This window comes from Sinohyriopsis cumingii, chromosome 17 (assembly GCF_028554795.1).
Source record: "Sinohyriopsis cumingii isolate HCF-2022 chromosome 17, ASM2855479v2, whole genome shotgun sequence".
Lineage (NCBI taxonomy): Eukaryota > Metazoa > Mollusca > Bivalvia > Unionida > Unionidae > Sinohyriopsis > Sinohyriopsis cumingii.
Genome location: NC_142977.1, coordinates 40,552,922 through 40,568,199, shown reverse-complemented (window position 1 = coordinate 40,568,199; position 15,278 = coordinate 40,552,922). Strand labels below are relative to the sequence as shown.

At 37.2% G+C, this 15,278-nt stretch overlaps 1 protein-coding gene across 3 annotated transcripts in view; it reads right to left on the bottom strand.

The window, feature by feature from the left end:
- LOC149778477 (uncharacterized) overlaps positions 1-15,278 on the bottom strand; it is an 80,704-nt gene that overhangs the window by 52,898 nt on the left and 12,528 nt on the right. For all 3 annotated transcript variants that reach the window (XM_089939342.1, XM_089939344.1, XM_089939343.1), the window contains exons 4-5: positions 12,237-12,426; positions 1,612-1,757 (exon numbers count right to left, since the gene is read on the bottom strand). In XM_089939342.1, the coding sequence (XP_089795468.1) occupies positions 1,612-1,757; positions 12,237-12,426 (336 nt within the window). The remainder of the gene's footprint in view (positions 1-1,611; positions 1,758-12,236; positions 12,427-15,278) is intronic.

Below are 15,278 nucleotides of genomic sequence, written 5' to 3'. Positions count from 1 at the left end.
GAGTCTGCCAATCGCTATGCTGGCTTTGGCAATCCTGGTGTTGACCTCATCATCTATGTGGACTGCTTGTGAGAGGGTGCTGCCAAGGTATGTGAACCTGTCTACATTTTTGAGCTTTTGGCCACTGACAGTGATGGATGGTTCCAGGTACTCTTCTCCCTGAGCTGGTTGATACAGAATCTGGGTCTTGCTGGCAGAGATGTTGAGTCTAAAGTTGGTGCACGCTGCTGAAAAAAGGTCAATGCTGTGTTGCATGCCTGCCTCCGTGCTGGAGTTGAGGACACAGTCATCTGCAACCAGGAGGTTGCGAATGTTCTCAACTTGGACTTTGGTTCTGGCTTGAAGCCTCCTCAGGTTGAATAACTTCCCATCCAGACAGTATCGGATACCTACTTCCACATAACTGTCCTTGAAAGAATCTACCAACATTGCCAAGAACATGAAACTGAAGAGAGTGGGGGCTAAGACGCATCCTTGTTTCACACCATTCGTAACTGCAAAGGGTTTGCAATAGTTACCTTGGTCATAGACTCAGGCAAGCATGACATCATGAAAATGCCTCACCATTTCAATGAAGACTTCTGGACATCCAAATTTGGCCAAGATCTTCCAAAGGCCTTCCTGGTTGACAGTGTTGAATGCCTTAAGTCAGGTCCACAAAGGTGGTGTATAGCTGGACATTTTGTTCAAGACACTTTTCTTGCATCTGCCTGGTAGCAAAGATCATGTTGATGGTGCCTCTCTCCTTTCTGAAGCCACACTTCAGAAAGGAGAGAGTTGATACTGAATGAAGAAGAATTAGAGGGATGAATATAAATTGTTTCTGTCAATGTCACAGGTTAGTGGAGCAAAATCTTCATTTCTTCTTGGGTGAGAATGAGGTTGTCATTTTATTTACAAAGAAAACAATACAGTATTCTAAATGATCATTCAATGGAATTAAACTAAACAGAATTTATATGGATATAAATATTAAGAATATTTAAATATAAATTATATATATATATATTTGAAATTCAAGGACTATCGTACATATTTTATGTGATTTACATATATGATATTATTAGTTTCATCACTGACAAAAGTTTGAGCTAAATTAGGACTGGAAAGTATACTGAGAACCTTGTTAAAGAGCAGAAATCTCTCATATCAAGGTATATTTCTTTATCACAAGGTGTAAGAATAAAACTGTGATGATGAGATAACCATGTACGTGTTATACTCGCCGTTTTCAAACTTATCTATTCCAACACACATATGTAAGTAAATGCAATCAACATATTGTACTTTGCTGTAACATAATTACATCTCATGCATGTAAATTTAATACTGACAATCATGTGGATATTTTGGAGTCCTCAATATTGGGTCCTTTATTTGTTAGCACATGATCTCTTCCCCAAAAATGATGAATTTGTAAAAATATTTTATAAACTTTTACACCATATTTATATTTTCATCTATGAAAAATGACAAGTAATATGGTATTGATCTTTTGATCACAAATATTATAATGTGCATTAAAACTGTTATTGAAAATGAGCTCACCATATCAACTAATTAACATTTATGCTTGCTACACTATTTAATGATCATTTAATTAACTTGAACCTCAACATCTCCCGTTGGACTAGCTGGGTCATATTCCTCCGTGCCTTCATTATCTTCCTTCTGCTCCAAATTAATATCGCCAATCACTACATCTTCCACCTCTACAGTGACCTTCCTCTGCACATTCTCATGCGAACTCACATGAACTGCAATAATATATACACAAACTTAAATGAGGGAAATGCTTCAAGACTTGTACCCAAGCTTTGCAAGAAAAAAGCTGAATATATTATATGGGTCTCAGATACATTAAGTGAATAGAAGTCCTTCTTTAAATGGAAGAGACTGAAATGATTATGGTCTTTCAAACATGCTTACCTGTGATGAAGATGTTTATACAACAAATTAAAAGCATAAATATGATTTAAAGACCTTCCACAAAATAATTCACTTTTGGGGAAAAAGTACCAATTAAATCTGAAACATTAATCAGAACTTTTAATTCAACCTGCACAGGTGTTGCCTTTCAAAACATTTATGTTCCCATCACATAGCAGAATTGAACCACAACAATTGAAATTATTAAAACTTGATCACACTTTATGTTAGAATTATCCAAGAAAACAAGAGGCCTAAGTGGGCTTGATATCACTCATGTTCCTTACATTTTATCAACTGACCATTTTATTAATGAGGCTTGTAATTTGGTATCAAAGAACATGACCTACATAAACTAAGTCCTACGTTTTCATATCATTACCTATATTTTACTGAATCCTGAAAAAAATCCTTGCTAAATATGAAAGCATAATTAATATGTGGAGTCTCTTGTATAGTCACTGACATCACAGATCTTAATGACACAAACACATATACCAAATTTTATTTAAACTGGACAAGAAATAATGTCTGTAAATCAAGAAAGGCAAGTAGCTCAGCCAATCAGATGCATGTTGACTCTTTATTAACATGTTCAGATCTCAATTACAGAACCTGTCTGCAACAAAGGCAATACAAGTTAATGACTGATCAATATCCAACTAGAATTCAGTTTCAAAGTATTAACAAGCTTAGACATTTACATACAAGATTATCTTATTCATATATGTAGATCTTTCTCATAATCAAACTCAGCCCACAACTTTATAATATATGCTATGGACATTTTAATAACATAAGCATATCTTCCAAATCAGATTAAAGGTATAGCCTCCAAAGTCGCAACAAGATCAGCCAATCAGAAATATTACATCAGTAATATGTGTGTATCTCACTCACTGAACTTATAAAAAGTCTTGACGATGTAAGCATATACTCAGGTTTATCAAAATCAGGTAAGAAATGTGGCCTCCGGATTGGTAACATGCTCAGTTAATTAGATGCAAGACCATCTCATTAGAGGGCATGCATTTTTCTCATTATCACAAATGTCTGAGACCTTAACGATAGAAGCATATATTCCAAGTATGATCAAAATCGGAGTATTTGGAATCAAAAATGGTAACTAAATCAACCAATAGATGCATGTTCCTTTCATTTAAGAATGACTCTCACTCATTTTGATGACAGAAACCCATATTCTAAATCAATCAAAATTGGATTAAAAATATGGAACCCCAGAATGGTAACAAGCAATTGTTGATTGTCATAGGACAGACACAGCAACTTGCTGCCAGTAGAATGTTATAAAACAAAGTGTCCAATTTCATGTCAATATAACATTCTATTTAGAAGCAGTAACAACAAGATTTTCAAGATGGCTGACATGGTGGCCATACTGTATGTTAAATCAACACCATTTTCATTTAGCACTAACTATGACATCACAAGAACTCTTCTGGTGAAAGCCATGTTGATACGACTTTTCATCTTGAAGGAACAGCAAAATAATTTTCAGGATGGCTACAGCAGTAGTCATACTAGATGTCCAGGTGGCAGCATTTTCGTTTAGAATTAACTAGACATCATTAAAAAATTCTTCTGATGAAAACCTCTTACCAGTATGCTTTTTTTTGTTCAGAAGAAGAATAGAACAGTATTTTCAAGATGGCTGCCAAGGCTGGCCATAGTGAATGTCGTATCAGTACCATTTTCTTGTAGGCCCAAATGGACACCATATGAAGCCTTTAGGTGAAAACCCAATGTTGATATGACCATGCCATTCAGAAGGAGTAGCAACAGCATTGCCACAAAATGCAGTTTCCGGGGTGGGGAATGGAAAAAATTTAATCATACAATATTTATCACATAGCTTAGCTCTCCTGGAGGGAAATTACTTTGGTCCATATAATAAAACTTCTATCCTCCCATAGGAAGAAAAGTTCAAAACATGAAGAACAGACCCAGTCTGTTCCCCTCATCCATAGCTGCCAACCTTCCAGGCTCACAATTAGTGAAAATAGGGATAAAAAGTCGTCAATTTGGACATGAATTAGTGAAAAATACCATGACAATAACTCCATCCACTCTGATCACTCCGTCCACTCTGACCATCAATACTACACTATATCAAGTTTGCAATATAAAACTTAAACTCTACATATATGCAGAAATATTTATTTATCAAGACATGATAATGTGGCAGACTTGAACTTCATCAACTGCTTGATCGTAAATTTGTTTTCTAAACAGTTCAGACTTCATGCCTGCTGGTTGATCTTGGTGACTAAAATTGCTGACAAATTTTCTGCAGCTAAGGAGGCCCTAAAATCTGTCTTATTTTCCCTCACTAGAGAAAATACTCTTTCACTGTCACTGTTGCTGTGAGGAATGCACAGGAGCTGTAGCACTTTTGGTTCTTCCACAGGAAAATTTTGGAAGCGACTTTCGAGTCCGGGAACATTTGTCAGAACAGATGTTTAGCATTGTCTCCAGCTGATAAAGGTAGATTGTGTTCGACAAGAAAACTCACAAAAAATGCCTCAGCGTTGGTAGCCTGCAGGTCTTCTGCCAATGGCTTAAAATATTCCAGAGCTGAAATCTGCGAATTCTTAATTTGCCCAACTTATATGTGACTTTTGCAACCGACATGCTTCCTCACATCGTCTTGCGATAGCACACTGAGTGCAAAAAGCATGATGAATATCAATGTTTAATGACAGAATCCACGGCCAATTTTTGATATATTCCAAATTAAACTTCGCTTTTTTAGTACATTTCTTTTTCCTTGGTGGTGAAGACATTTTCAAAATCTTACATGCGATGCTGAACGGTAACTCAAATCAGTGTTGGTAATGCATGCAAGGAGCAAAATTTCGGTTAGGCCCCAGTTTCTCTCAAAAGCATTTGTAAAACTACTCTTATACATATAGATTAAAACAGGCTAAAATGATTGCTACCGAGCCACCTGTACTAATCGGCTGTAGATCTACTAATATCGCAACCAGCAGTACCGGACCATTTTGGCAACTGCGAATATCACGATTAGCGCTTAACTGGAAATTGGATATTTTATTAAAGATTTAAAATAATTGAGGATTGGAGAATTCGTGAATTTTTGGCTTGCGGCATGAATCCGTGAATCACTGAAAAAGTCATGAAATTCACACCAAATTCATGAGGGTTGGCAGCTATGCCTCATCATAGGCCAAAGTTTAGTATATCCGTTTCCTTAACATCAACTGCTTGCAGGGCATCAGGTGGGTGGGAAGAGGGAATATGGCAATTGCAACAGATAAGTAGTACATTATTAAAATTAGTTTAACCTTCCCCCCACCCTGCAATTTAATATCAGTTGTTTTGTGTTTAAGGCCATTTTTCAGCTCAAGATAGGCTATACATAGCAGCCAGTATAATTGGTGGAGGAAGAACCTGGGAAACCCAAGTAAGAACGACCAACCCATGAGAAGCTACTAGCAAACTTTCTCACATAACCACATTGACAGAGCCTGAGACTCAAACAAATGGGGACAGAGGTGAGATGGCAGTGATCGGTAAAGGTGAGCCCTTTCGGCAACTACCAGTAAGCAATACCTGCTGCTACTGCATATTTGTTGTTGTTGTAGCGTTTAACGCCATTTTTCAGCACACGATAGGCTATACGTGGCGGCCAGTATTAATGGTGGAGGAAGAACCCGGAAAACCCCCGGAAAGAACCACCGACCCACAAGAAGCTAATGGCAAGCTTTCTTACATGCCCACATTAGCCGAATCCAAGACTCAAACCCACACAGTTAATTCAGTGGTAATACAAGTCATAAAACAATTATGAGTTATGCAATCCAATCTGACATGAATTAACACCGGCACCCACGAAGACAGAGGTGAGATGGCAGTGATCCGTAACAGAGAGCGCTTTAGACCACTCGGCTACTGCATATTTGAATTTACCAGTAAAGAAGGAGACTAATGGTCTCAAAATGTAAAAGCAAAGAAACACTCATTTTTACTGTAGGAATGTCCACTACTGTTTCTTGGGCCACTTTTGTGCCATGACTACGGACCCCAAAGAAAATATGCCTTCACTCAGATGCATGAAAGAACGAAGGTAGAACATGGAGAAGATATCGTGTAAAACGATCCCTCGCAGTAAAGGACTGACAAGCCCTTTTAATCATTAGAAAATATGTAACTAATTACGGTGGATGGTCAAAATATCTGCAGAGTCCCTTAAGAGAAGGAAAAGACACTTCCTACCCTTCTTTCTCCCTCTAGAAGTGGCCAAATAGAAATATAAAGCCCTAACTGGGTGTAAGAATCAATCATCTCAAGTACCAATTACGGGGGGGGGGGGGTTGTCTCAAAAAAAGATGGAGCTACCAAAGGAAGCTGTTTGCTAAAAACCGAGTTGGCAAAGAAGAGAAACTAACTTGTAATTGCCAACGAACCATTAACAACCTTATTCTGTAGATAGGGTGTAAAGCTTGCTCATTCATCCTGCAGACTCTAAAGACACGAAGAAGAAAGTCTCAAGGGTAAGGTTCTCAAAAACAAGTTTCATTTAGGTCCATTGGGGTGTTCTGTCAAAGAGTACAACATGCACAAAAGATTCCATCAAAGCATTAGTGAGCAGGACACCAGTCTCGGCAGATCAAAATATCTAATAAACTCAGAAATATGAACATCAGAACCAGTGGCTTGGCCTTTGAAAATCTGAGCATGTGTGATAGGGCTGCCTTATAGATCTTAACAGTAGACACAGAGTCTCCTCTCTCACTGAACAGAAAATGAAGAAAATTAGCCAATGAACTCATAGAGGGACAGCCTGGATTAGCACGTTTCAGAGTCAGGACAGGTTTTCGTGAAAAAATGTCAAGGAAAATTCAAGAACAGAACCTAGATTCTCAAGGAGTAACATAGAATCAAAATATAAGCTAAAATACTTCTAAAATAGGTAAAGTAAAAGAATAAAATGAAATAACTACTAGAAAGCAAGGTATATTTGCCATTAATTTTGATGGTACTTAAAGTCATAAATGCCATTAATTCAGTGGTACTACAAGTCATAAAACAATTATGAGTTATGAAATCCAAACTGACATGGTGTAACACTGGCACCACACACACACAAAAACCCCAAAACTCCAAACTCTGATGTGCATATCCATTTATTTTTCTTGAAGATTACCATTCGTCAAACAAAAGCCCTAATGTGTTCCTTTTGATTTTCTTCTCCAGAAGAGCAGGAAAATGTGCTATAAAAAGGAGTGCAAGATATGCTGCCTTTCTTTCTCCACATACATAATGCTTTGCAATGGCACTGTCTGGAAATGTGATCTTAAAAATGTGTGAAATGTCTTCACAAGAAAGAAAAACTGAAATGACTTGTGACAACTTTTGAAGTCCACAAAATTTCTGCTTTCAGAACCTCTAATGCATTTGCAGCTCAAATACTCCAGCTGGTAAAATTCAAACCAATGCGACCTGGGGCTTCACATGTTGGCACAGTGGCTGTAGCTACCCCATTAAGGATTCAAGATGTGTATAAAAAAAGTGTTTAATTGGAACAGCAGGGCGACCTAATTTTATTAATGCTGAATGTTTATTTCCACTTGCATGACTAGTCAATGCAGACTCTCCCATTGCTGAAATATCAATGCTTTCTATGTGGAAAACAGTTTGCTTGTTGAACTTTTATCACTTTTTCGAAACCAATCTGTATATTACATCCCTTCAAGCCACGTTTCATGAAAGCAACAAGAAAATCCAACTATAGTGACGGCTAATGATTGATCAGTCACTTTGTTTTACTTGTTGACCTTCTAAACACAGCTGTTTTTGCCAGTAAGCGAACACACGATACTTCCTTCATGAACTAAACTACTCCAGAATGCATATGTTCACTCACTGTCCACTAAAAAATTTGAATGCCGATTTGTCCAAAATATGAATAGTAAAGCAAAAGAAATGTATAAGCATATGGTTCAGATATTTTATTTTGTTCTTTTCTTCCCAAAATTCATGTATATTCAAAGTCATAGTCAACATCTGGTCACAATTCAAGAATACTCATGGACCAGAAATGGGATTTCAAAACCCAAGGGCATTCAAGGATATTCAAAGTGCACACAGACCCTACATTTCTTACTGCACCAATCACAAAAGATAGTCAACTTTGTGTCCCTTTCAAGGCAATGATCTGGACTGGGCTGCCAACAGGTCGAGAAGATCACTGAACCATGACTGTTGGGGCCAGAGAGGGGCTATCAAAATAAGCTGAGCAGTGGAGATCCAGACTAAAGCACTTGCTGATTCATCCTGGACAGTAGGAAGGAATAAGCAAAAATACAATCCCACTTCATACTGAAGGCATCCACTGCCCAGGTGCTCTTGAAATGTCAAAGAGCAGCTTGCTGCTTAGTCTTGTAACAGTTAAGTCCACCAATGGTGTCCCCTAACAGTCTGTACAGAGACTCTGCTACAATTTGGCACAGAGACCATTCAATGTGGACAATCCTGCCTCTCCAGGAAAGGCCATCAAAATGTTCTTAAAGCCAGGAATATGACAAACTTGGTGGGCAATCCTTTCCAAGGTTGCTCAGTGAAGGAAGTTTCAAACATCCACACAAAAAGAGAAATGTATGTCTCCTTGTCACATAAAGCATACTACCACAAATTTGTTGTCCGAGAAGACCATGGCATAGCAAACTTTAATTGGTTGATGAATCCAAGTTAGGCTAAAAATACCTCATTTCCAAATAGTTTGTGTAGTTAGATCTTTTCCTCGACAAAGATCCCTACAAAATTGGCCCTTCCTACTCCAAGTGAGTACCCCTATATGACAGGACTCAAGTCTGGGGGCAAGCGTGGGGACTTTGGTCAGAAAATAGTCCTGGTTTTCCAACTAACTCGAGAGAAATCAGAACTTTCTGGGGATCCCTGAAGTTTCCATTTTGCCAGAAGGAAAAACTGGGGTGACAGTTCAAGGTCCCAAGAAAGAATATATGTAGGTGAGCTAACAACAAAGTCTTAACTTTCAGTAGCATCAAAAGAGCCAAGATTCTGTATACACTGTCTAGTGGGACAAGACTAATCGCCTGTTTATCAGAAAATTCATCCCTGTATGTATGAGCTCAACTATATCCAGGTTTGGTACAAGGCCCAGCCAGGTCACTATGTACCAGTTGTGAGACCGGCCTTGAATGAGGGATTCAAACAGACCATTGGATTAACCAAGTCATTAAAAACAAAAAGACAGTGATCTCTAGTGACCTTATTGGGTGACGACTACTTAAATTATTCTGGTAAAAGCTCTGGGTACAGAGGCTTGGTCAAATGGCAGATTGCAAAATTGGAAACCCTCTTGGTTCGGACAAAATCAGAGGGTTTTGTTAGAAAAATTAATATCTGAAGGTACACATCCTGGATGTAGATGGAGACTGCCCATTCATCATTCCTAGTGGTATTCCAGATTGAGGCTGTGGTCTCCATCCTGAAAGGTTCTTCCTGAAGAAACCTGTTTAAACCAGCAAGCTCAACAATCAGCTGATACTCAGCCACTTTCTTGGGAAACAGGAAAATCTCTTAGTAGGGAGTAGAAGCCAGAGACTAGTCAATCAATACACAGTCTAGTGTGCCATTCCAAACAAGGTAGTCCACCACTTCCTTTAACCATTCCATATTTGACTGGTGGAAATGCATGGAAGTCTATGCTAGAAGAGGAAGTTCCAGGAACTGAAGCTAGTATCAACCATTTATAACAGAAAGGACCCATCCATTGTCTATTATGCTTGACCAAACCTTCAAAAAGAGGGCTAGTTGAGCATCCATGGGAATTGTTGGTAGAGGGATGCCCACTTATGATGCCCCACCATTCAAATAGGAAAGGTTAAGAGGCCAAGTAGTGGAGTGTACCATATAGCCAGCTGCACAAAACAGAGGTCTAAACACCCAAAACTCTGTAAGAACCCAATAAATTTATCTCACAATCAGTTCAATTTATGCAGTTTACAATTCTTTCTGTGATCATGTGACAGCTGAAAATATCTGGTTTGCAAAAGCAAACTTGTGGTAACTGATGGACAGACATCAGACAACGGAGACAATGAGCCATCCCAAAAACCAAAACATGTTCACCTGCTGTCAATAATATCTGCCAAATTACAATGCAATTCATAAAATGCTGTTTGACTAGCACATCATGTAAGTGTTCTGATTCATTAATTATACATTTAATATCAAAATGGGCCCAACACTACAAAAACATGACAGAGCATAACATCATAATATGCACAGGCTGACCATGTGTTCATATATTTGATTAATTTTTGCCAAGTTTCTGGATAATTCATCAAAAGCTGAGAAGCTAGTTGCATCCAGAAAAGGGACATAGCTCTGGAAAAATGCATTAGAGAATGGCACTAGAATGACATATGCCTGCTGGCCCTCATGACAATAATGACTGCCAAGTATCAATACAGTGCAAGGAAAATGTTGCACACACAAGATTTTTGGATGCACATATGTATGGGATGGATAGACAAGCATATGCCAGGTTATAAAAAGAAACCCTGGTACTCATCGATAGCACCCTCTGTAATTTGTTTGTTTATGAAAATACATATGTGTGCATACCTTACACAATATACATAATTCCCATTACCTGTCTTCCTTCCATTATGAAACATTACCTCTCTGACATCTGTTTTGGTGCAGCTTCTATCACATAAAACTGATGAGCATTACATGTGATCACTTCTTTGCAGATGAGAACAAACCACAGTGGCGATCAAGCTTTTTGCTTTCTTTATATATAAAGACTTGAGAACATCCCAGATACATATGATAGTTTGCCAAGTTTTGTGATATGTTGTAGGAGTATTCAATAAACCAAACATAAAAAAAAAGGGAACACTGTCATTTCTTTTCTTCCATATCTTCTAATGGAACATTCTAAGTTGAGAAAAAGTAGAAATGAAAATCTACAAGAAGATATTTAACATCTTTGGAGGAATTAAGAAAATTTGAGGACACACACTCTATTTTAATGATATCTACATTCAGACTTCTGCAACTCCTGTATGTAACAGGTAAGTGGCCAAATGGCTGAAATGTAACCATACCACAAAAATTGTAAAATGAAAGACACTATAACAGGAGGCTCATAAAGTAAAAAGACTTCCAGTTTTGAGTTTTGAAAGCATCAGAAATGCCAACCTTAAGTCAACAAAACATACAAATGGAGCCATATGCCATTTTTGAATATATATGACATAAGGAAAAGGAAAATTCTGCAATTGTTTTGAGAAATATGTAAAAAAATAATTTAAAAAAATAACAAATTCCATCCTATTCTTGACATAATGAGGAAATATTCAACAAAGCATGTGTTCACATATAGCATTAAACGTGTATATAAACTTGAAAGCAACATCCAATACACCTCTCAAAGACATAATGAAGATACTTCAACCATTTGGCAACATGTCCAAATGCCCTTCATCATGTAACCATTTCCCTGCACAAACCAACCTGATTTTGGAAGGAAAAGATATTCAAATGTGCATTGTGATATAAAATCCAGAAAACTAGAAGTACAGCTGTTGAGTGCATATATAAAAAAGAACACTATAGATTAGACAGCATCCTTTTAGATAAGGAAGTAGCTGAATTTCGAGCATGGATTTGTGTAACAAGTGAACTATCATGAAGCTGATTACATTACTGATAGGTGACAATGTCTGGGGAAAAAATACATTCACCCACAGATGCATTCCTACAACAATGCATGTCTCTTGAATAAACATTAATGCTGGAACATTTTAAGTTTTCCAGCACTTAAAATTAGACTGTACTGCTTAAAGAGAATTACGAGTAAGATACTCAACCTGAGAATCTTAAGTGTTTGCATAAATCATAAAGAGAACTTAAACATATGAATTAAGAAATACCTTTAAACCTTTGTAAGAATAAAGCTTTTGAAATGTACATGTTAGACAAAGACATAACTCCACAGACAGAATAGACAAAAACAAATTTTTGAAAAGCATGATATCATGACAAAATACAGATAACCCAACATTTCTTTTAAAGTGTTCAAATAGCTACTGACAGTAATGCCTACTTAAGGTTGAGTAATGGAGAAAAAAGAAGAGATAAGTGAGAAAGAAAAGTACCAAGAACAGCGCAACTCAAATCTACAAGATAATGAGAATATCAGGCTTAGCAGAAATAGGAGAAAAAAAGCAAAGCAATTTTTGGTGGACAATTGTACACCAAAATGGTGTCACCTGCGAACCATCTGTTACCTGAAGTATCCTTTTTATCTCTATCTTGCTTATAAGATTCAGAGGAATGATCTCTACTACGATCTTGTTGGTCTTGGGAATGGTGGCGATTTTGGTCTCTATTGTGATCTCTCCGACCATCAGGATGATGATCGGAATTCCTTCTGCGATTATCTTGGGCAAACCTGCCTCTTTGGTTGTCAGGGGAATGCTGAAATGTGGAGACAGGCCCCATACATGTGAGTGACGGGCATAGCTGATGAAATGAACAAAGAAACTCAAACCTGTGGAAGCATGGTTATATGCAAGATGAAAACATATTTTACTGATAGATGTAACATATGATGCTTCAAAATGTAACAATGAGAACAAATGAAATGGAAAGGGCAGTGAAATTTCATTCCATGAAAGAGTACTTCCAAACATGTCAAACATGTGAAGCCTGCAAGTGGAACAGTAGTGTTCCTAATTTATTGGAAATTTGCAGATGAAGGCATATATACACTTAACTGACCATACATCTAGAATCAGAGAACCGTTTTCAAATTCTTTTGGCACTCAACAAAATGAATAGTAAAACCAGCATAACATCAAATACAAAGGAACAAGACAGGATGATCTACTGAATGGGGTAAATAGTTCTGTGAGATGAATTAAAATCATATGGAATTTACAATGGGGGGGGGGGGAGATGGAAAATCAACTGTTCAATATATAAAATACATTGTCTGCATGGTATTTGCAGTTACTGCTAACCAAGACACCTTCCACTTAAGACGAACCAAGATGTCAACAATACCACAGGTAGAACAGAAACTTGCATGTAACAGAGTTGACTTTTTCAGCATGCAAGATTGAGCAATAATAAAAATGTAGAATTTACAAGATAAAACGTATGACAATAGATGCAGCTGTAGCTAATTTTTAACAACCAAAAATGACATATTTTCTAAAGCAAAATGACACTTTGTTACTAAAACTGCCATACTAAAATAGCAAGTCAGGCTTGTTCATAATAAAAATGGACATGGTAACCACGTGGCAGGCAACATGTTGAGTAACAGAAAAGGGGACATATGAATTTGCATGTATGTAACACCACCAGTTCTCTTTCATGAAACAGAATGGTAATGATGAATCTGAATGACATAGGAATGGTCTAAACCCTTGTATGAATAGCACTGCCCGAATAGAAGTAAAAAAACGTATTTAAAAACTCGTATGAAAAAAGAATTGAGCCCAACTGCCAGACTGGACAAAATATAATTTAAATAAAAATGTAATCACAAGTTACAGAAAATACAGAAGTTTGTCTAAAGGTAAAGACTATAAGGTGCAAACTTTAAGAATTTGAACACCATAAAACTACTAATCAAGTTAAATCCCAAATGGAATTTAATCCAGCAAAACCTTAGAACAAGGGCTAAATAAAGCTCATCTTCTTCTGGATAATAATCTAAATTTATGTACTTCATGCTCATAGCCAACATGGAATTAAAGAAAATCCTTTGAAAATCCTTGCAAAGTCTTTAAAATCCAGCATTTCAAACCATTTAATAGATCATACACAATGAAAGATCAGATATATAAAAAAAATGGAGAATAATTTATGGCACTAAACTATCAAACTGATAAAAAAATCACTTCTGTCAATAAACAAACACAAGTGTGATCAAAGATTACCTATCTCACTTCTAGCTAGCTTTTAGCAGTCACCAGTAGCCATTATAAACATTAATAATATTGCAGAAAATGAGATCAGTTGTTGTTGTTATATGGTTTAACGCCATTTTCAGCATAAGATAGGTTATACATGGCGGCCAGTATAAATGGTGGAGGAAGAGCCCAGAAAAGAACCACCGACCCATGAGAAGCTACCAACAAGCTTTCTCACATACCCACATTGGCCGAGCCTAAGATTCAAACCCACACAGACAGAGGTGATCCATAATGGTGAGCACTTTAGACCACTTGGCTACTCAGGGCCCAGAAAATGAGATCAGACTAAAGTGATCTTGTCATTAAAATATTAACCCCTTTTTAAATAAAAAAAAAATTTACAATTTTTTTTGATCTACATATTATGATTTTTTTTCAAAAACTGTAACTGTTCACTTTTAATTGGCACTATAATAACCAGAATTGTGCTGACATACGAATGAACCACCCATCCACCCATCTATATACCTAGCACCCATTTTGACACGGTATAAAAGATAAAACAATAATAATTATATCAAAGCAAAGATACTGTAATGAATTGATAAAAATCTGAGATTAATGTTGTTTTTTTACTACACATTTTTATATAATTGTTCTTTAAATCTGCTTTAAAAGCTATTAGGCCAACAAAAAAGTATGTGTGCCTGGTCAACCGATCATCCCTGTTTCTAATTGCTGACCCTAGCACTCTCCCACCCCCACTTTAAAAAAAATCACATTAAATAATTGTAAACACAAGACCTGCCTATTCTACTTTTAAAACAAGTGCAATAGGAAACATATCTGTTTTGCCTTATTACTGCCATCTAGATTTAACTGGATTAATGCCAATGACTGCATAACCTTGGAGTGACTACAAGTAAGTTGTTGTTTTAGGGTTTAACGCCATTTTTCAGCACAAGATAGGCCATATATGGCGGCCAGTATAACTGGTGGAGGAAGAACCCTGGAAAACCCAGGAAAGAACCACCGACCCACGAGAAGCTACTGGCAGGCTTTCCCACGTACCCACGCTAGCCGAGCCTTGGACTCGAACATACGCAGACAGAGGTGAGATGGCAGTGATCCGGAACGGTGAGCGCTTTAGACCACTCGGCCACTCGGGGCCCCCTACAAGTAAGTACAAGCATAGTTCATGCATCAAGAATTACATCATCAGCCACCACAAATGGTACCTACTGAAAAAGCATCCTTGCCACACCTCAATTTTTTTTTACCCCAAACTCGACATACACAATACAACGTTAACCTACTGTGGGTAATCTTTTCACAATGTATAAAGTATAATTATAAACAATAAACAGCATCCAATGAACAACTTTGACCAAAATTTCAAGAAAA